The sequence below is a fragment of the Solanum verrucosum genome, unplaced genomic scaffold (genome assembly GCF_900185275.1).
Source record: "Solanum verrucosum unplaced genomic scaffold, falcon-dt-bn FXZP01000261.1, whole genome shotgun sequence".
Taxonomy (NCBI): Eukaryota; Viridiplantae; Streptophyta; class Magnoliopsida; order Solanales; family Solanaceae; genus Solanum; species Solanum verrucosum.
In genome coordinates this window covers 13370357-13394235 of record NW_026019969.1, presented here as the reverse complement: position 1 = coordinate 13394235, position 23879 = coordinate 13370357, and the positions used below count along the sequence as shown (strand labels likewise).

The 23879-nt window shown below is 31.9% G+C and overlaps 3 protein-coding genes, 1 long non-coding RNA gene and 2 pseudogenes across 4 annotated transcripts; 5 read left to right on the top strand and 1 right to left on the bottom strand.

Annotated features, from left to right (window-relative positions):
- The first annotated feature begins 1807 nt into the window (after positions 1-1807).
- Positions 1808-3012, top strand: LOC125816070 (methyl jasmonate esterase 1-like). The gene is made up of 3 exons (XM_049495664.1): positions 1808-2251; positions 2357-2494; positions 2728-3012. Exons 1-3 carry the CDS (start codon positions 1808-1810, stop codon positions 3010-3012), a joined length of 867 nt encoding a protein of 288 aa, XP_049351621.1.
- A 63-nt stretch (positions 3013-3075) lies between these two features.
- On the top strand, positions 3076-5548 carry LOC125815084 (methyl jasmonate esterase 1-like; annotated as a pseudogene).
- Positions 5549-5917: 369 nt separating this feature from the next.
- On the bottom strand, positions 5918-6467 carry LOC125816301 (uncharacterized). The gene is made up of 2 exons (XR_007442221.1): positions 6232-6467; positions 5918-6081 (listed from the first exon to the last, which is right to left on the bottom strand). It is a non-coding gene; the product is annotated as an uncharacterized LOC125816301 (long non-coding RNA).
- Positions 6468-7092: 625 nt separating this feature from the next.
- On the top strand, positions 7093-8361 carry LOC125815747 (methyl jasmonate esterase 1-like). The gene is made up of 3 exons (XM_049495295.1): positions 7093-7670; positions 7754-7885; positions 7998-8361. The coding sequence occupies exons 1-3, from the start codon at positions 7221-7223 to the stop codon at positions 8274-8276; spliced, it is 861 nt and encodes a 286-aa protein (XP_049351252.1). The 5' UTR covers positions 7093-7220; the 3' UTR covers positions 8277-8361.
- A 1058-nt stretch (positions 8362-9419) lies between these two features.
- LOC125815949 (methyl jasmonate esterase 1-like) lies at positions 9420-10497 on the top strand. Its single transcript, XM_049495529.1, has 3 exons — positions 9420-9857; positions 9955-10092; positions 10219-10497. Exons 1-3 carry the CDS (start codon positions 9420-9422, stop codon positions 10495-10497), a joined length of 855 nt encoding a protein of 284 aa, XP_049351486.1.
- A 1063-nt stretch (positions 10498-11560) lies between these two features.
- On the top strand, positions 11561-13152 carry LOC125815083 (methyl jasmonate esterase 1-like; annotated as a pseudogene).
- The last annotated feature ends 10727 nt before the right edge of the window (positions 13153-23879 follow it).

Genomic DNA, 23879 nt, shown 5'->3' with positions numbered 1-23879 from the left:
TCTCTACTCCATTTTCAACATTCAAAATTTTCACTCATCCTCTCTATCCTCCATTTTCTATCTCTACTTCTCATCAGGGGCAGAGGCAGCATATAATGAGGGGATCACCGAACCCCCTTGTCGAAAAATATTACGTAAAATTATTTTTTAGTTATGTATAATAGATGTCGAACCCTCTTCCACTAGTTCGTGTGTTTACTTCTCAGATCTTGAACCCCCTTATTAAAATTTCTGGCTCCGCCACTGCTTCTCATTGCCGAGTAGAACCATTCCGAGGAGAGCACAAAAAAAGCCTAGGCAGAAACGCTAGGCCAAAACGACAAACCACAATTCGAAACTACACCTCAAATAGCTGAGAAAATTTGGGATTACAAAACCACACAGAAAAAACTAATATCAGCCACATACATAATCAGAATCCCTAGAATAAGTGAAGGAAAAACAAATGTTTCGTACAAATGCAAATGTAACAGGAGAAAATAAATTTAAAACACACATGCAAGATGAAAGAAAATGTAAATTAGAATAAGAAAGAAGAATACCTTACGTCAATAGATTTGTATCCCAATATTTGAAGAAATCAAAAAATTTCTGGCAAAACATAATAGGAAAATTTAGACTTAAAATCAATTTCTACCGCTAACCAATGTCAATAATTCTACAGAGCCCTAAGAAATGAAAGATAGATGAGGACGGATGAGATTCATGAAAGAGATTGTGATTTGCTGTGATTTTCATTGAAGTGATTTGAGAGAGACAGAGAATGAGCGAGTATACTTGGCTACTACAAAGTCAAAAGGGTATGTTTGGAATAAAAAAATTAGTGAAAAGGATTATAAAATGAGGGAAAAAACTATTTCTGGCGCGAAAAATAATTTAAAAAATGACTAAGGTTAAGAGCCCTGCAAGTATAATAGTAAAAATTAGTGGAGGCTAATGTAATCCATATTTAATATAATTTTGTGGAGGTTATGACAACTCCCACAATTACACCTCCATAAATTCACCTTTTCTTTTTTTGTAGTGAACACAGTTTCACTTCAGTAACTGTCATTTAGACCACCATATATATAATGCATAACGTGTTCAAATGTTTTGATTTGGAGTTGTTTCTAAAATTCTAATATATTTAGGTGATGTAAGATAGTAGTCTAATGAATGCAATGATTCATGAGAAATCTGTTCAAGATGTCCTCTGGGCTTGTGAAAGACGGATTAAAGTGACACTGAAATGTTATTCCAACTATTAATTTGACATTTCAATCATGGCTGAAATCCCCAGGCTTGCAAGTTGCACCAGCCCCTACTACATTGCTTGACCACTTGTTGAAAGAGTAGCCAACTTGAGGTTGCTTCTGCGAGGAAGTAAGTTAAAAATCAAATGCCTCAAAATAACAGCTGTTAATTAAGAAGAATAAGGTGTACATGTGTAAGGCTGAGAATAGAATTTGAGTCAATTCACATATCTTATGCATTTATATGGCGATCTCAGTACTTCCATGGAATATGGACTACATAGTTAGTCAAAATCAGCCCAACTCTTAGATGAATTGATGTGAATTTTGCCCAAATTGACCTGCCATGAAAACATGGCAGTGGGTGGCTCATAATTTCATAGACCAAGCATGACTACTAATAGAGAGGCCAAAATCCCCAGCCCCTTACTACACTGCTTGCCCACTTACTCAAATAATTGATTGCTTGTGCATGGAAGTAAGTCAGCAGATACCAAACTCCTCGGATTATAAAGCTACCCTTGTAATGGTTCATATTATGTGCTCATTCTTCTAAAGAAGGAAAAAAATATATGGAGAAAAGCAAGTTTTTAACAAGTCTAGTAGCTCTACTACTTGTGTTGCCATATGCAAATGCAACCTTGTCAATCCCTAAAGCTAAGAAGCACTTTGTGCTAGTTCATAGACCATGCCATGGAGCCTGGTCCTGGTACAAGATTGTGGCATTGATGAGATCTTCGGGGCATAATGTTACAGCTCTTGACTTGGGTGCTTCTGGAATCAACCCGAAACAGGCCCTTGAAATCCCACATTTTTCCGATTACTTGAGTCCTCTAATGGAGTTCATGTCTTCTCTTCCTGCACATGAAAAAGTCGTTCTTGTAGGCCATGAATTTGGTGGTTTGGCCATTTCTAAGGCCATGGAAAACTTTCCAGAAAAGATTTCAGTTGCTGTATTTGTTACTGCTCTAATGCCTGGTCTAACTCCCAATGCAACGGCCACCCTCTACAACGAGGTACCAATTTTTCATATGCATTTTTTAACTTTAACCATGAGATGATATGTTATGTTTGGTTACAGTTTCACATATATATTTGTAACTAAATATACTTTGTTACAGCTCTTGGCAGACACTGGTGTATTAACTTCACTTGATAATCGTGTTGCTTATGATAATGGACCTACTAATCCTCCAACAACCTTGAGTTATGGTCCCAAATACTTGGCAGTTAAGCTTTACGATAAGAGCCCAATTCAGGTAAGCAAAGCATAATACAAATATATAATTGAAATAGCCAAGTTCTGTTATTCTTGTCAAGTGAATGGACCTAAAGTGATTAATGACTTCCTTTGCAAAAAATAATTTGTAGGTATCACCAATAAGGAGATTTTAACTAGTTTCTCCAAATTATAGACTTACTTGAGTACTTAACCGGAACATTGACATGAAACTGATTTAAGTCTGTTTTTTTTTTTCCTTGTTGGTGTTAGGATTTGGCACTGGCAACTACACTAGTAAGGCCAATATACTTGTACAGTGTGAAAGATGTTTCTATGGAGATAGTTCTTTCGAGAAAAAGGTATGGATCAGTTAGGAGAGTATTCATTGTTGCTGCTGATGATAACCTTCTGAAGAAAGAAATTCAGAAGAGGATGATTGAAAAGAATCCACCAGATGAAGTGGAAGTGATCCAAGGCTCTGATCACATGACCATGATGTCTAAACCCCTTCAACTTTTTACTACACTTGTGAGCATTGCTAACAAGTATAGCTAAGAGCTGTTAATTAATTAAGAAGAATAAGTGTAAGGCTGAGAATAAAATTACTGATGCATTGATATGGGGATCTCAGTTCTTAATTTGATATTTCCATCATAGTGTTTGGAATTGACATCAATAAACGACCTCTATTTCCTATAATTACTGATTTTTTCAAGTGTAGGACAAGGTAAGTCAAGTTCCTTACACCTTTTATTTATCCCTGTTACCAATTATAGAGCACATACATCATTAAGTATGAACTTAATTAGCAAACTCGTCCGCTTCTTCCTTCTTTACGACACTCTGAAAAATAAAAATAAAAACTTTAGGTACTATGATATGTGTTGGGTTCTGAAGGGTGATTGGGCGTCATGCGGAAGCTTACAATTTGCAAATCATATAGTTGATAAATCAGATAACAAAAACTTATACTAAAAACATAATATTATTATATGAAAACTAATATAAAAGAAAAATATTATAAACTTTAGAGAGAATAAATCTCCCTATAAACTAAACTCTTAAACGTCTACATTGTGGATGTTATTGTTATTGTTATTGTGTTAGAAGAAACAAACATATATTTATAGAGTCCTAAAACCTTTCCTACTCCAACTAGTTACTCCAAAACCTTTTCCAAAGAGGAAAGAATAAACCAAAAAAATCAAACAAAGTAATTTATTAATCCAAAACCAATCCAAAAAAACAAAATACCAATCCAAATAAAAATTCGGTTTGATTTGGTTTGGTTTGGTTATTCAGTTTAATCCGAATAGTGCACACCCCTAACGTGGACACATTACTATTTATAATTTTGCATTATTTTTTATGTCCACGTGGGCAAATATATATATTTAAAATACGGTATTAAATAGTCTAGGGAGGTAATAGGTCCTCATGAAAGTTTAGTATCGCAACAGCAAATCCGACCAAAGTTGGGGTATTTTTCAAACTCTTATCCCTTATTTTTTTATTTTTAACAATAACTACTTTATTAGTAGTATCACAATACTTTTAAATGTGATAATTATTTTCAGTTTAAGTCATTAAAATGATTTAAATGTTTTTTTTAAAATAAAAATTATATATTAGCAAATTTTAATGAAAAATTTAATTAAATAAACTGAGTGATTTTGTAAGGAAACTTTCATACCAAGTGATTTTAGGGTTAAAATAAAAATTGAGTAATTTTCTAAGAGAAAAGTCGTTAGTTAAGTACCTTTGAGTTAAAAATCAAAGTTAAGTGATTTTATGAGAGAAAAAATCACAATTAAGTGACTATTTGAGATATAAAAGTTAGCAGAAACCAACTTGTTGTGACTATAAAACTGCCGTTCATATTATGTGCACATTCTTCAAAAAAAGAAGGATATGGAGAAAGACGAGTTTTTTTGAACAAGTGTAGTAGTTGTAATACTTGTGTTGCCATATGCAAATGCAACCTTTTCATCAGTCCCTAAAACTAAGAAACACTCTGTGCTAGCTAGTCCACGGGGGATGCCATGGAGCCTGGTCTTGGTACAAGATTGTGGCATTGATGAGATATTCAGGACATGATGTCACAGCTCTTGACTTGAGTGCTTCAGGTATCAACTCGAAATCCCAAATTATTCTGATTACTTGAGTCCGCTAATGGAGTTCATGGCTTCTATTCATTCCTGCACATGAAAAAGTAGTTCTTGTAGGCCATAACTTTGGCTGCTTTGCAATTTCTAAAGCCATGGAAAGCTTTCCAGAAAAGATTGTATTTATCACTGCTCTAATGCCTGGTCCAACTCTCAATGCAAGCACCGTCGTCTACACTCAGGTACCAACATTAACCATTATATTTGCTTAAACTCTTACATATTTGGAACTCAATATACTAATTTGTAACAGGCATTTGCATCGACAGGAGTAGTATCTGCTCTTGATAATCGAGTTGCATAAGATAATGGACCTAAAAATCCTCCAACAACCTTCAGTTATAATCTTCAGAGTATTGCCAACAAGTATAACTAAGAGCTGTTAATTAACTAAGAAGAATAATACTTCAGTCAATTAGATATCTTATGCATTTATATGGCGATCTTAGTTCTTTTATGGAAATCCTATTACCAAGCTAGTTAATTTGATATTTCAATCATTTTCTTTCCATTGTTATTGACATCATAAACACCTTTGTTTGGAACACTCGCCTAATTGATCCATAACTTTTCCTTGAAAAAAATATCTCCTTACTAGTGTAGTGGCCAGCTCCAAATCCTAACACCAATAAGGAAAAATAAACTGATTTAAATCAGTTCCATGTTCATGTTGCTATTAAGTTAATATTTGATAAACTGAGTTAATTATGTTCTTCATGTATTCTTCAAGCAAAAGATATGGATCAGTTAGGCGAGTGTTCATTATTGCTGCTAAAGATAAATTTCTAAAGAAGGAATTTCAAAGGCAGATGATTGAAAAGAATCCACCTGATGAAGTGAAAGAGATCGAGGGCTCTGACCATATGGTCATGATGTCTAAGCCCCTTCAACTTTTTACTCTTATTATGAGCATTGCTCACAAATGACAGACACAGCTTTTCATTACATATCCAAGAATGAAGCTTAATTGAAATAATTTAAACTACACATGACTGCATAGCTGAGAAGGGAAGCAGCAATTCACATATATGATGCATCTCTATGGCGATCTCATGAATTCTTTCATGGAAGCCCCAATGTCGAATTAGTTAATTTGACATCTCAATCATTTTCTTTCAGCTGTTGTTTCGTTTCGTTGTAATTTCAGTGTTTGGAATTGACATCAATAAACGACCTCTATTTCCTCTAATTACATATCAATATTACTATCTTGGTTCAATTGGACTGTTACAATCGGTACCACAACACTTTCTCCTTATCTCGTGGGTAAAACAACTATGTAGGAAGGTACCTGATTGAAGGCGCAAGATGAAAGATTGAACAAACGAAGGGAAAGATGGGAGAAAAATAATCAAGGATTTGACAAGATAAAACTCTCACAGACTAGTGTCAAAATAAAACTCACAGAATCAATTTTGTTGATTCCTTAGCAAGTCCATCCAAAACTTGATTGGCCTCTCTATAATAATAATAATGATGGTTAGACTGGGTTAAAGTTTCGCATTAATTGGGGAATAAATGGGCAGTCTGCTTATAGACTTGGGCAATTCTCTCCTTACCTTAGATGTCATATCTTTAAATGGTATCAGAAAATATTTTTCCCAGTTACCTCATAAAGCTTGCCGGAAGTGGGTGAGCATGTGAATGAAATTTTTGAATCTGAAATTTAGCTGCCGCCACCAACCTAAGAACGACCATCTTTCCCCGATCTACAAAACCCCCAGAAGCCGGTTTCCAGAGGAGAAGTGCGTGAATCACACGCGTAGTTCAAGCTGGCGGAGACAACCCAGTCCGAAGAGCGCGTGAATGGACAAATCTTGGTCCGGCTTTCTGTTACAAAATCTGTTTGGCATCTCCGGTTGACTTGTGGTGGTCGCCTTATCATAGGACCATTTTTCCAAGAAGAAAATCCTCTAAACAGAAACTGTAAACCCTCTTTGGTCAGGTTTGAGACGACTCTGTTTATTGCTAATTTTTTCTTCATTCTGGAAACTGCCTATGACTGCAGCAATGAGTTGAATTGTTGTTTGACCAGTTTGTGAGTTGATACTATTTGTTGGAGGCTATTTGAAGCCTATTTGGGAAATTATTTCTAGAGTGCAGCATCAAGGTTGGCCATTGTAAAAAAAAATTATTGTGTTATTAGGCTGTTGTTTGTTTCTTTGGAGAGTTTGATGGACTTGCGAATACAGTTGGGAAATTCTCTCAATATCAGAAATTATTGAAGGAATACACTTTTGCCAGGTTAGATAGAACATGTCTTATATTACAAAAGTGGCTCACATATATCTATCGTTACATAAATGGCCCAAATATACCCATCCAATATGAAAATAAAATAGTGAATGATTTCATTCCAATTATCTGGTGAAAACAGAAATTTTACTTATTTATTCTCTTTTGATGAATGATTGAACTTCCAAGAAACACATCCAATAAAAAAATAAAATGCCCCTATAGCAATTAGCACCTAACATGGGGTTACTTCAGCATGAAAGTAAGTAAATTAATTAACAAATGTCAAACTCCTGGAATTATATAATTGCCTTGTAATGGTTCATACAATGTGCTCATTCTTCAAAAGAAGAAGAAAAAGATATGGAGAAAAACAAGTTTCTAACAAGTCTAGTAGTTCTAATACTTCTGTTGTCATGTGTAAATGCAACCATGTCAGGGCCTAAACGTCCTAAAGCTCGCAAGCACTTCGTGCTTGTTCATGGGGCTTGCCATGGAGCATGGTCTTGGTACAAGACTATGGCGTCGATAAAAACAACAGGGCATAATGTAACAGCTCTGGACTTGGGTGGTGCAGGGGTCAACCAGAGACAAGTCCTTCAAATCCCACATTTATCTGATTACTTTAGACCACTAATGGAGTTCATGGATTCTCTTCCAGCAGATCAAAAAGTGATTCTTGTTGGCCATAGCCTTGACGGATTTGCCATATCTAAAGCCATGGAAAGCTTTCCTGAAAAGATTTCAGTTGCTATATTTGTCACTGCTCTAATGCCTGGTCCAATTCTTGATGCAGCCACCGTCTTCAATGAGGTATCATTTTCAAATTTAGCCATGAGATGATATTCTTTATGTTATCTTACATTCATGTTTGAAATTATTATACTTTACTGTAGTCATCCAGTGGAGCAATATTTAAACTTGATAATCGTCTTACATTCGATAATGGACTTGCCAATCCTCCAACAACCTTCATCTTTGGCCCGAAGTACTTGGCGAGTTATCTTTATCCACTGAGCCCAATTCAGGTAAGCAGACTGCAGAGCATAGTAAAAATATAAATTGAAATAGCTGAGTACTGGTACTCTTGATAATGAGAATGGCCGTAACAAACGATTTTCTTTTCCTTCTTGGTGTTAGGACTGGGCACTGGCTACTACATTAGTAAGGCCAATTTATTTTCACAGTTTGGATGAAATATCAAAGGAGATAGTTCTTTCAAACAAAAATTATGGATCAGTTAGACGAGCGTACATTGTGGCAGCCGAAGATAAAATTCTAAAGAAGGAATTTCAACAGTTAATGATTGAAAAGAATCCGCCAGATCAAGTGGAAGAGATTTCAGGATCTGATCACATGCCCATGATGTCTAAGCCTCGTCAACTTTTTACTCTTCTTATGCGTATTGCCAATAAATGACAAGCTATCTTAATAGCTTAAACCAGCTTGTGATTGCATATTCATGAATAATGCATAGTTGAAATAAAATTAGATTACCCTTTGTTGAATCAGTCTTTTGTTCATTGTGTAGAGATTCCCTTTGCTGTTCCCCACAAAAAAAAAACATCTAGGAAATGTTCAACATAAGCAAGTTGTAATTTTTGGGCTTATTACTTGGCGTCAGGGGTTTTGTGAAATGGTGCCTTTCTAATTACATCTCCAGTACATGAGCATTTGACAAAATAATGTAACTTCTAAGGAACTCCGTCATATCGTGTGAGAGAGAAGGACCTCAGTAACGCCATGTTGCAATTATTTTCATCAGATCATAGATTCCAAAAGTTAATGTGCATATGTTATGTTTGGACTTACAACTCTAGCCCCATCTTACCTTTGACTTGCTGAAATGTCGAAGGAACAAAATCCAAGCACTCAAGATTTTCACACTACTCGAATTCAGTTGCTGTTTTTGTTACTGAAATAATGATGGCTGGTCCAACTCTGAACGTTTCTACCCTCACGAAACAGTTCAAATTTCCCTTTCTTATTTTTATTATATTTGTTGAACATGTTTGGTTTAATTTAATGCAAAGAATGATACCAAAATTCCAGTGATTTCATGAGATTTAAGTACCTTGTGCTTAATTTGATTATTCCCACTCACTTCACAATTTTCTTCTGATGTATGAAATCACTTGGGCCATAGAGTCCTCTGTTAGGTAACACATATAATCATCTATGACCTTTATGAATTATGATCATGTCCCCTGTAATTTTATGTCAAATGGTTGTGACTTTGTTTGAAAATGTCCTCATTTATCCTGCATAGTGTAAACTTTTAGGTTCAGTCTGCAGTTGACATTGATCTTTGTTATCCTTTCTTTTATCAGTGATACTGACAATCAAATTGTTTTATGCAACTTCAGCCTGAATAATCTAATAATCTATTCTCTTCCTCTAGTTGACTTAGTGAATGATAAAATCCCCAACAAATAATATTTGACATAGGATTGCTTCAGCAGGGAGGTAAGTTAGAAGGTCAAACACCTTGATTATCTATGATAATTGCCTTGTAATGGTTCATACTATGAGCTCATAGTTCAGAAGAAGAAAAGAAAGTAAATGGAGAAAAACAAGTTTCTAATAAGTTTAGTACTGATAGTTTTGTTGCCATATGTAAATTCAACGACATCAGGGGGTAAAACTATCAAGCACTTTGTGCTTGTTCATGGGGCGTGTCACGGAGCCTGGTCTTGGTACAAAATTGTGGCACTGATAAGATCTTCAGGGCATAATGTCACATCTCTTGACTTAGGTGCTTCAGGGATCAACAACAAACAGGTCCTGGAAATCCCACATTTATTTGATTACTTTAGTCCATTAATGGAGTTCATGGCTTCTCTACCTACACATGAGAAAGTGATTCTTGTAGGCCATAGCTTTGGTGGACTGGCCATATCTAACGCCATGGAAAGATTTCCAGAAAAGATTTCAGTTGCTGTATTTGTTACTGCTCTGATGCCTGGTCCAACTCTAAATGCGACCACTCTCTTAACCAAGGTACATATATATATGTATATAATGCACCAACTTTGCCTTTGCTATGATCTGTTTAGTCAGCTACTAACATCTTTTTCATTTTGAAACTATTATTTAGTTACAATCTTTCACTGGAAATGTATCTCAACTTGATAATCGTGTAACGTATGATAATGGACCAACCAATCCTCCAACAACCTTCATCTTTGGTCCAAAGTACTTGGCAAGAAATGTTTATCAGTTGAGCCCAATTCAGGTAAGCAAAGCATAATGGTCATGACGATGGCTCTAATGTTGCATGTTTTCTCCAGTTGATTCGAGTAGAACATCAACATCATTGAACTAATAAAGTTTCCTCTTCTTTTTTCCCTTTTGTTGTTAGGATTTGGCTCTAGCCACTACACTAGTAAGGCCGCTATACTTATACAGTGTGGAAGATTTTGCTAAGGAGATAGTTGTTTCAAGCAAAAAGTACAGAACAGTTAGACGAGTATTCATTGTGGCTGTTGAAGATAAAACTCTACCCAATGAATTTCAACATTGGATGATTGAAAATAATCCACCAGATGAAGTGAAAAAGATTTCAGGCTCTGATCACATGGCCATGATGTCTAAGCCCCTAAAACTTTTTACTCTTCTTCTACGTATTGCTCTCAAGTGACAGGCTTATTGATCTTTGATTAAATATTCAATAATAAAGTATATTGAAATTAAAATGGTACTTCAACTTTCCTCTGTATTTTGATACTACTAGTGTTTGGGGGGCTTGCACCCTAGATCAATTGAGTACACAATCCTTTTGTTCCAATAACTCATGAGATGTGCTTAACATCCAATAGTATATGGTATATTCTCAGAAAGTAATCAGCAGAAATCCATCTGGCTACAATCTCTAGCATCAAAATAATTCAATTAATTATATGATTTTCCTCTAATTGATTTAGTGGATGCTGGATCTGAAAAGAAACAACATTTAATTATGGCATTTATGACATCTTCGGGGCATAATGGTCATGATGTCTAACCCCCCTTCAATTTTTTACTACTCTTCAGCACATTGCCAACCAGTGGACAAGCTATCTTGATAGCTTTACCAACATGATATCAAGAATAAAAACATAATTGAAATATCAAACCATTGTATATACCTCAATATACAAACAAGTTTTTAAACTTATCATATGGCATCCGGGGTTCTGTAAATGGTGCATTAATAAAGTTATACAACTGAAAAACTCCGAACTTAACGCAATCAATAACACAATGAAATTAGGTTCAAATACGGATATACGAGTTCTGAAGTAGGCTTGGTATAGTTCAAGCTTCAGACTTACGGATATGAAGTTAGCTTGACAAACTCTATCCACTTCAGTCCCATAAGTCTGAATTCTGAAACTGGTAAAATATAAATATTTTGTAATTTTCAGCTATGACTTGAATTGCGGTCCTCCAATCGGCTATTTGTTTACTTGCCTTTCTCAAAGACAAATCCAAAGCAAAACGTAACTTTGGCTCAAGATAACTAAATGCGCAAGCAAAAGACACTTCAATAATTTTCAGTAGCATTTGACAAACTTCTGCAACCCCACGTAAACCCTGATCTAGTGAAATGTCGAATTTGAAGGAAGAAAAATACAAAATGTGGACAAGGTTAATTATCACCTTATAAGACTCTTTGTACTATGTGCTCATTGTTCAACACTAGAAAAGAGAAAAAAAGAATTATGAAGAAAATCAAGTTACTAATAAATTTAGTACTGATACTAATTTTGTTGTCATATGTAAATTCAACAACATCAAGGCCTAAATGGCCTAACGCTAACAAGCACTTTGTGCTAGTTCATGGCGCGTGTCATGGAGCCTGGTCTTGGTACAAGATTGCGGCACTGATGAGATCTTCAGGGCATAATGTCACGGCTATTGGCTTGGGTGCTTCAGGGATCAACCCCAAGCAGGTCCTTGAAATCCCACATTTATCTGATTACTTGAGTCCGCTAACAGAGCTCATGGCATCTCTTCCTGCACATGAAAAAGTGGTTCTTGTAGGCCATAGCTATAGTGGACTCGCCATTACTAAAGCAATGGAAAGCTTTCCAGAAAAGATTTCAGTTGCTATATTTCTTGCTGCTTTAATGCCTGGTCCAACTCACACTCTACACTAAGGTATTTACTATTATTTGGCCAAATTTAGTCACAACTACTTCTTGTTACATACTACTATTCTGTAATTTTGTTACAGATTAGTAGCGGAATAGTATTTCAACTTGATAATCGTGTTACATACGACAATGGACCCAACAATCCTCCATTAACCTTCAACATTGGCCCCAAGTACTTGGCAAGTTATCTTTATCAGCCCAGCTGAAACAAACCCGATTTCCAATACAAACAGTACTGATATATATTGTTATCGCTGAATACAAGTTACAACGTATATTACACACAAGAAAGTAATAACACACTAATTACGGATAGATTAACATAGAAGAAGGTAACTAGAAGGGGATGAGATACTAGAACAGAGAAAGGGGATGAGAGATAACTGAAAGCCAATGCTTCGACATAATTTGCATAACCGTTCTTCCTAATCTCTAGACCTTTTTAACAATAACTAATTGGGCCTGGATCCCATATAAAACTCTCCAATATTTTACTCAGCCCAACAATATCAACTGAATCAGTCTTATTCACCACGTCTAGCCTATATAGTCTTATAGAGTTATCTTGGTTCACAACATCAGCCAGATTCAGGTAAGCTAAGCCCAAAGTGGTGTTTGGGCAACACTCATTTCTAATTTTTTTGTGATCGAATTAGGTACAAGATTCATTTCTTTTCAAAACGAGACATAGTGAAGTCTGCTATGAATCCTCTGCAAAAACACACAAATCTTCAACTAGAATAAAGAAGACCCCTGAAACTACCTAGCTACAAGAAAATTTCACTAGTTTATCTTAGAAACAAATCCATTTTTTTTAATTTTATTTTCCCCTGTTTGGTGAAAGGATTTGGCGCTGGCTACTACGTATATACTTACACAGTCCGGAAGACATATCAAAGGAGATGGTTCTTTCGAGCAAAAATTATGGATCAGTTAGATGAGTGTTCGTTGTGGGTGCTGAAGATAAAATTCTACCAGAAGAATTAAAACAGTATATGATTGAAAAGAATCCACCAGATGAAGTGGAAGAGATTTTAGGCTCTGATCACATGGCCATGATGTCTAAGCCTCAACAACTTTTTAATCATCTCCTGGCCATTGCCAAAAAGTCAAATTTTGACTTTCATTATAGAACCTTATCTAGAATTTCCGAGTAAAATCAAGAAAAACGATCTTGTTCAATCGGCTAAATGTTGACCTTATCATAAAGGTAAAAATTCACTACTTTTAGTACTCCAATTGCTAATTCTTGTTTATTCTTACTTTGTAATTAAAAACTATAGAAATATATTTGTTAAATTAATCTGCCGCCAGACCAACCAGCAATTAGACCTCACAGTCTTTGTGCTTAATGTTAAATTATCAACAAATGTGTGATGTTTAATTTCTTGGGATTTAATAATCGGAAATGGAACTAACAACAGACGTATTATGTTTTTTTGGAGTAATGATTGGAACTCTACATAATGACAGAATATTCTAATTTCTTTCTTCTAGTTTGTGTAATATATAAATATATATATATAATAAATTAGTATGTGTAAAAGTTAAAATATAACATTGTATTATCAGATATAGTTTAAGTATACCCTTTTTAAATATTTTTGGTCCAAATTAAATATATATTTTTTATTATATTTTAACACAAATTATTTTAATTTTGGCGGGGAAACACGTATCAAGCTTAATTTAAGTACTCATTTTTTAAAGAAATCAACTCATTTAACTCACATAGTTTTTTTTTTTTTTTTTCAATACCCAAAATTTTAAAGCTTGTTATTTGAGTCCAATAGAGGCATTTATATTAAGGAAATGACATTTGGTGTAGGTACATTTGCTATAATCTTTATTGCGATACGATTTTAAAAAAAAAATAAATCATTTTCCGAATTTTCTTTCAATTTTACTGGTGTCCTCCAGTGATAATAATTCTAGAAAGAAAGCAATTTAAATGATAGAGCGGAAAGGAATGTGGTCGATAATTTAGACCAAATTCAATATTAATGATGGAAAAAAGAAGACAAACGGAAATAAAATATTGAAATTCAATATTAAATATTTTATATATAGATATATGCGGCAATTTCTGATAGGCTGGCAATGCAGAAAATAAATTATCATGATATGAAATGGAAAAAGTCAGAAAACATGCTGATCGCATGTTTAATAAATAAAATAGTGTTAATCATGTCGATTTATCAATAATTTTGTGTTGCAACTTGGAACTACTAGATGTACTATTTAATTAAGTAATATTGAAAAATCTGAAAATATCATCAGTATTATGATCTCCTCCCTTGAATAAGGGAAAGACGAATCCACATGATGTTTGACATTTGCATTTTTTATTTTAATTTCCTCCAAAGACCTTATCAACTCCTTCATATTAAGGGTTAGTGTAGCATGTTTAGTCCCTTAATTACTGATATAATCTGAATCTACTTCTTATGATATTTGATTAAGAATATTTAATCTTTGATTAAGAATATTTAATCTTTGATTACTTGAAATGGGCATATTTTTAATCCCTTTGCTGATGAATAATCACAAATTTGTTGAAGTATTAACCAAATGTTTTACCATTTAATCACCAAATATTATGTTAAACGTGTATCGTTGCTTCAAATTTGAGAGTGATGTACTTCTAAAAGTTGTCTAAATATATCTATAGCATATTTCCTGTACAAATGGATAAAAAGAGCACATTCCGATTATAATTGAAGATAAAATGTGTTGAGTCATATATTAGAAAAATCAAAATCAACTTACTTATAATTGAGGGACCAAAAATACTATTACCCCTTGAAATTATCATTTTCCTATGAAGGGAATACTTTTCTATTATGAAAAAAATAATTCTACTATCTCTATTATTCTGGACACATGTATGGATGGGTTCCCTCAGTTGCTCTTCACCAACTAAGAGCCTGTTTGGATGGGCTTTTAAGCTGGTCAAACTGGCTTAAAAGCCAATTTTTGACTTATTAGAGTGTTTGGCAATTATCAAAGTGACTTATTTTAAGCCAAAAGCTAAAAGCTAGGGGAGGGGAGCTTCTTCTTCTTTTTTTAACTTAAAAGCCCTTTTATGTTGACCAAGTATATTACTTTTTTGCCCTTAATTCTTTTATACAATTTCCAAATTGCCCATATTGAATTATTATTATTATTATTATTTTATTTTTTTAATTATTATTATTATTTTATTTTATATTATATATTTTATTATTTTATTATTATTATTATTATTATTTTATTATTATTATCATCATTATTATTATTATCATTATTATCATTATTATTATTATTATTATTATTATTATTTTATTATTATATTATTATTATTATTATTCCTCTTATAAATAATTTGTGGTGGCAAAGAAATATGTGATATTTTATTATTATTATTATTATCATTATTATTATTATTATTATTATTATTTTATTATTATTATTATTTTATTATTATATTATTATTATTATTATTTTATTATTATTATATTATTATTATTATTATTATTATTATTATTATTATTATTATTCCTCTTATAAATAATTTGTGGTGGTAAAGAAATATGTGAATGATAGGAAAATATTATTACATATGGATGTAAAATATAAATTAATTTTGTTTTAATTTTTTTTAAAGTATAAAAACCTTAAATTAATCAACTTTTCATCATGTTAACAACTTAAAGGGTATTTCAGACATTTTGATAAAAAAAGTGTTTACCAGCACTTATTTGTCAAACACATCAACAACTTTTTTTTCAACTGCAACACTTTTATCCAAACACATAACAACTTATTTTAAAAATAAGTTCCAGCACTTTGAAAAGTTACTTTTAAAAAGTTACCTTTTTTAAGTCAATCCAAACGGGCTCTAATTCTATTTACAGATAACGATATTAAAGCTTCATAGGGGACACGACAAATTATTTTTTGAATATCCAAAAAATAGCTAACCAAATTAAATGCTTCAAATGCCAACTCATTATGTTTTTTTTTCCTATTCATTGTTTGGAGCTCATATTAGAGCCCCGACTAAATTCGGATCACGCATTATAAAGCTCATTTGGGGTGGGGAGCATTCAAGGATGAACATTATTTTTTCCATATCTAAAACTCGAAATCGAAATCTCTAATTAAGGATGGAGTACGTAGTTCCACTGCACCACTAATCATGTCGGTAACTCAATAACTCATTAGCTTTGCGACACCATAACTTTGACAATATGTAACATCATAGTAATCTTTTTTTCTGCTCATTCATAAATATGATTTGATATTAAATTTTAGACGATTATCTTGGCTAGCTGATTACTAAGGTTTTTTTTTTTTTTTTCTTTTTGGGTGGAGTTCTCTTTAACTTTCATGAAAAGGAAATACTTTTTTTACAATTGTCAATTTCTTATTTGTTTATGGAGAGGGTATGAGTAGGCATAAGATATATATCTACCAACAACCTTAATAATCAATTGGTCGACTAGTTAATTTTTAAATGATAGGAATATTAAAAGAGCACATACAACCGAACATTTATACTCTAACATTTTGTCCATTTTTTTATTTTTTTTTTGAGAACGTTAAAATACATTCTAATGGAAATTCTAATTTTAGGAAGTCTTTGCTATTTCAAATCATGTTATACTGTAATCACACAAAAAAAAAAGATAAATAAATATATTTATATTCAAGAAATATAAATATCTGCATAATTGCTACTTCATTAATATAGTACAGACAAAAAGCTAAGATCTAGTTTTTTTCCCATGTCCAAAATCAGATATTTTCCATAAAAGTTACATCATTAATATTATTATTTTTAATTTTATATTAATTTTTATCCTAGGGATAAATCCACTAAGCTTCGCGTAAGGAATTCTAAAACAAAAAATATAATTAAACTGGTAGTGTTATTAATAAGCTCACAACAAATTACATTAAATAAAATTAATTAACCAAAAATTACAAACAAAAAAAGCAATGAAACTATAAACTCTAACACCTAATCTCTCCCAAGGAAGCTCTTCTGAATCTGATTTTATACTTTACAAAGACTTCTCTCAGTGAGAGAAAAAAAAAAACTAAAAATGTAATTATTGTCATGCTCCTTCCATGCATTAACTACTATAGTCGGACCAGTAAATCTCAAATATATTCGATCATCTTACGGAAGAAGGCCGATGTAGGGGACTGCAGCTATATAGTTCCTTTCAGCGGGAGATGAATGATTTTGTGAGAAAACAGTACCAACAGCTTCAATAAAAACAATAATGAACTCAAACACCAATTCCATAATTCCTATACACATTTCCAACCTTTGAATCACCATAAATATAATTATATTCTCGATCGAATGTATGTATATTATTCTTCTCTCCTCTTTCTATTTTCCACGTTTTCACTATCTCTTTCGTTCAATTATATGATGTACGTGCTGTTCTATTTATAGTTTCCAAAGATACAACGATGATTATATTCGTACAAGATATTAGCAAAATATGGCTTTTGGAAACCCCCAAGAGTCGGGGAATATAAAATTAAATAATAATAATTGTAGCAATAATGACATGGAACAACCATCGATTTTGTTTTTCTCTTCTCTCACACTCAAATTATTACATTGGAAATTTTTCACATTTTGTTCCTTAAATAATTAATATGTTTTGATTTTGGTCCTTGTAGCTCCTGGTTAAGCGTATTTAACTTTTATTTAGTTAAAATGTGTACTTTTGATTCATTTACTAATTGTGCATCTTCACAAATTATTTGAACTTTTAAATATTAAACCATGGAATTACTGATGTGTTATATATGCTAAATTTATATTGTTACTCTAGATTCGAAGATAATATAAGTTTTAGAAAAAGATTAAATACACATATTTTCTATCATGGGACCAAAAAGTACATTTGAGTAAGTTAGGGGTGTGCTTAGTTCAATTAATATTATAAAGATCAAAATCATAATATGTTCAACAATTAAGGCATGTAAGTTGCAATTCGAATATATTAGGGCTCGTTCGGTATAAGAGAAATAATTCCGCGATTAATTTTAGGATGAGTTTATTTCATATTTGATTTGAATAAAGTCCGAGATTAGTTATTCTGAAATTGTAATATTATATTTATCACATATTAAGAATATAATAACAATTTTGGAATAACTGATTCGAAAATAATTAATCTCAAAATAACTTATTCTCCCTAACCAAACGAGCAAGGGATCAAAGGGCAATTATTGTAATATATATATACGTATAGATTGAGGAGAGATTAGATATGAATGGTTTCAACTTGCAGATATGAATGAGATTGAGACCCTTTTCTATTGTATTATTTTTATACATTGACAACCTTATCCATGTATCGTGTTGGCATTGAAATGACGATATTAATTATAAAACAACAATTAGCATTAAAGGGGCTTTTTAAAATATATATTAGAAAGGGAAAAAAAAATGCCGTATATTACATTAACGTTCAACAGTGGTCTACGTTAAATAATGAAATTGATTGTTAGTTTTAAGTTTGGACAATTAAATGTTGTCATAGATGCTTGTCCGTAGGACTGTCTCCCACTCCCGTAGAGGCTTATCTTCAAGAGTTAAATTTGAAGATTTTAGTATTTTTATCGATGAACTAGTTACAGTTATACACGTATATATTTATAATCATCATTTGTATATAAATATTGTATTCAATTGAAACTAAAGTAACATGTACCTCTGAACAATTGGATTAGTAGAAGATTCTGAATGATTGAGTTAGTAGTTGACAAGCATATTGATTAATTTTTACTTAATTAATCTGAACTTTTAATTAGAATTTACTATATCATGTTGGCATTAGTTTAAGTTATTTTTGGTGAAGAGACACTAATTCGTTCTGGATAATATACTATAGTATGTCTCTTCAGAGGTTGCAAGTGCTTTGACGCAATTTTATTTGATCCTTAGAATCTTTTTTAGATTAGCACTGCTTGTTGATTAAGAATTAAGATTAATGAAAGGGACAAGAGAGATTAATATAATAAATACTTCATGTCCTTGCACACCAAACTAGCACGTTCAAGACTAATCCAAATTAATTGCGATCAGGACTTCACATTAATTAAATTTAGAGATGCCGACCGATAATTGGTTACTTTATTTGTATCTTTTTACTGTAATGTAATGTGGAATTATCGTTAATTCGTTGCTAAAAGAATCCTTAACTAATTGAATTTTCTGACACTGTTGCTTTATGAGGTACGTTCCTTATTCCTAGCTAGGCCCCTGTCTTTTGCTGTTTACAGCACATTAACTATTTATCGCTAAATTATTCGAATCTAACAAAATTTTATGATATTTTATTCTTAATTAGTTCATTACTAAATTTTATTATTTAGCTATGAAAATTTATTGTTATCAATTTTTTTTGTAAATAGTGATTATTGGTCAATGGATATGATTTTTTTTTAGGATGAGTGTTTTGGGTAGAAGAAGACAAGAGGCATAAGTTGAATAAGCCTACATAATTTTTCTAACACACTATTAAAGAGTTATTTCTACGTTATAATCATATGCAATTTCTTTTTCATATCAACTTACAATAAGAAATTATATTTGCACAATCAAGAAAATAAAGAAAATTAATGGTAGAACGTTGGATATTTGAATGTGGTTGAAAGTCTAGATCAAGTTCAATCATCAATGTTATTGGGGGGGAAGGGAAGAAAAGAAATAAATATTAAAAATTATTTGTAGAGGGACTTGTTGAAAAATATCACCAACCTCAGAGGGGAATACAGAAATTGAGTCAACTGCACTATGCAGAAAATAGATATAAAAATTATAATAATAATAATTAAAAAAAAACATGGCAATTGGCAACATGCAGATCACATTTTCAAGTTTTTGCGGACAGAAGCTAATTATAAGAAATAAAAGAAATCTTATTTCAACCAAAAAAAAAAGAAATCTTATTATTTTTTTTGGTGAAAAGAAATTAAAAAAATCTTAATCATGTCCATCTATTTATAATGTTGCTAATTATTTTCTCTGTCACAAATTATCAATCGTAATTTTTTTTAAATATATATTTCAAATTATTTATCATTTTACAAGTTTAAAATAATTTAATTGTTTTTCTATTTTATTGTTCTTAAAGACTACAAACACATCAATAAAGTAAATATATATATATCGAATTGAACAAAATTTATATCTTACTATATAAATAAGAGTGAAATGAAAATTTTAAAAACCAGTAGCTAATATTTCTTGCTGTATATGCAAAAGAGAAATACAACAAATTACATTAAATATAAATAATTTATTTAAAAGTATTAAAAAAAAAAAGGAACGAACAAAACGCAGTTGTACGTCATTGCTCTTTTTCATGCATTAATAACTTTTAGTCGGACCAATAAATCTCGAATATATAGTGAATTGGTTTCATGGAAGAAGGCCGATGTAGGGAGTTGTGGCATCATAGTTCCTGTCGATTAGAGATGAATCATTTTGTGAGATAACAGTACCCACAGCTTCTACAAACACAACAAAAAACTCAAACACCAATTTCACCATTTCAATGCACATTTCTAACCTTTGAATCACCATTAATGTATTTTTTTTTTTCTTCTTCTCCTTTTTCTATTTTCCGCGTCTTTATTTTCTCTTTTGTCTAATTCCAGTATCTCTTCTATTTATATACAGTTTCAAAAAATTACACAACCATGACTTGAAGAACAAATAAATCTTCACTTAAATTTGGCTTTTGGGAGCACCCAAAAGACAGATAGTCTATAGTACAATAATAGTGACATGGAACAACTTTATATTTCTCTCTCAAATCATACATAGGAATTTTTTTCACTTTTAGTCCCTTGAATGTTTAGTAACAGATTTTAATTGTGGTCCTCATAATGTTTGGATAAATGAGTAGCTTTAAATCCACTTACTTGTGCTAAACTGTTGAATTACCAACGTGTTATGCTCTATATTTGAAGGTGATCGATCACTACTAAAAAACTAGGATTTAGCAATTTTATAGCTAAAATAGCATTATTAATTCTATTTAGCTACAAGTGATATAGCGATGAAGTTCATAGCTAATTCTAAGTGACTTATTTTTATTAGCTACGAGTAAAATAGCGATGAGCTTCTAATTTTTTTTAGTAGTAAATACAGTTCAAATATCACATATTTATCTATGAAGAGACCAAAACTACGTATTTAAGTTAAATTTTGGATGTGCAGTGTACTTACTCAAATTAATTAATATGATAGAGATCAAAATCATTTACTCATATAAAATAAGGGATCAAAATGCAATTATTCTAATATGTTAAGGGTCAAAAGAGCAATTATTTTAATATACATATCAAGGACAATTTTGGAAGATAGATTGATGAGAGATGACTGATGAGATTTGAATGGTTTAACTAGTTGATGAATGTGATAGAGACCCTTTACTATTATTATTCACACATGACACAACCCTATCCATCTATATATCATGCATGTTGGCAATAAAATTAATAAATAAAAATATGTAATAAATCAACGTAGCATTATATATATATAGGCGGTTTAGAATTTTAATTTGATGAGTTAAAAATGTATGTTCTTAGTTGTATCGAAGTACGCATTGCACTCTTGCAATCACTTGTCCAAAATTTGATATTTGTCGAAACTAATTAAAGTTCATATTCTCTGATCATTGGTTTAGTAGAAAATTCTAATTGATTGAGTTAGCTAGCTGTCAAGCTTAGTGATTAATTTTCACCAAATCTGAACTTTTAAACTACACGTTGGCATTGTTTAAGTTTTTTTGTTTTTTTTTTTTGGGTGAGGAGGCAATATTTCGATCTAGATATACTATGTCTCTTCAAAGGTTGCAACTTGGAAGTGCTTTGAGGTTGTTTTTTTTAAGACAATTTGATCTTAGAATCTTTTTACATTATATTACTTACATTAACTAAGGTGAGGGCCGTGGGGATTAATATAATGCTTCATTTGTAGCACCTAGAAAGAAAGAATTCAAGAAAATGACTAAAAAGAAAGAAAGGGGAAAGCTACACATTTTATATTTTTTAGCATATATATATATATATATATGAATTTATGCATATAAAAAAATGCAAAAATGTCACAAGTTTATCAGAATGCCAATCAACTTCAATCGAATACGTCTGAAGTTTTTCTTAAAATAGATAACATTGCAAGAAAAAATTAACTTCAGATATAACTAATTGGCTATTTCAAAAGTGGGTATTTGTGCACTTCTCCTCCATAGAAGAGGCAGAGTAAGTTCCCCTCCTTTCTAGACCAGGCGATGGAGATATAAATTATTTTGAAAATTTTTATAATGGTAGAGGCACAATCAATAATAGTTGTGTAAGACTCCATTAATTATTTTACACTTAAATAATACACCAATTTCGAAGAGCTAGTTCCGATTTGGATATAACTGAATCTGAAATGAATTTTCCAGATGGAATAACAGGTTAATCTTGTTTCTACATGACTGACAAAATTATTAATTTCAGTCCGGGATCTCCGGCAAGGGCTCGTATTGCTAAAGATTTCCAAAGGGAAAAATGGAAACTCTTTAGAAAATGGTTTTTCAACAACTTTAATAAAGTTGAACAACATGATTTTCAAGAAGAATTTTATAAAGATCTTATAGATTCAGGAATAAATCGTTTAATAGCTTTTGTTCCATGGTTTATGTGCAAACATGTTCATAATTATATTTCTATGCTTGAAAGAGATTTTACTCTTAGCAATGGAGAAATTACTAAAGCAGTCTTTCCTCCACAACAGTCTTTTCAGATTAATAAAAATGATAAGATTGTTAACTTTAATGCTTTTTCAAAATTATTTGAAAATGACACTGCTTTAGTGACTACTCAACATATTAATGTTATGATTAAGCAAAATAATTATGCTAATATTTATATGAGTATTTTGGGTGATCATATTGTCTCTCTTCATGACAAAGTTGATAAGATTATCTCCCTTTTACCTACTAAGTTAAAAGGAAAAGAGAAAATTGCTCATAGCAGTTTACAACCACCTCCTGAGATTGAAGACTTCAAGATTAAAGATTATTCAGATCTTGAACATTTTTTAGAAAAGAAGTTTAAAGGTGGTGGAGTTCAGCCTTTAAATGCTGAAAACTTTGAGGAAGGAGAACCTAGTAATAAAAAGGAATTTTATGACAGTATTAATAAGATATCTGAGAAATATGCTAGGAAACCTTACCAAAGGATGTTCTATTATCCTAGGCCCACTCCCCAAGACGTTCTACTTGAAGAACATGAGCATATTATAACTAATAGTTATAATGGAAAAGAAATCTATGAATGGAACATAGACGGTTATACTGATAGACAAATTTATACAACTGTTCATAGAATGTTAATGTACAGTACTATCTGTAAAACCAATAAAAATAGCGATAAGACTATTGCTGATATGATAACAGCAGGTTTTACTGGACAATTAAAAGGTTGGTGGGATAATTATCTTAACCAAGAACAAAGAGATAGAGTTTTATTGGCGGTAAAACAAGAGGGAGAACAAGTCACTCAAAATGCAGTTTATACACTGGTTTTAAATATTATTGAACATTTCTCAGGAAGATGGTCAGATAATAGTGAGACCATCAGAACTCTTCTCCAAAACTTGAGATGTAAGACCCTTACATCTTTCAGGTACTATAAGGATGTTTTCCTTTGTAGAGTTATGGAGTTGCCAGAGTGTAATAGCACTCATTGGAAATCAAAATTATAGATGGATTACCGACTCTATTTGCTGAAAGAGTCAGGAAGGCCATAAGAGGAGATAATCATAGTATTAATTATGATGATTATACGTATGGAAAGCTTATAAGTG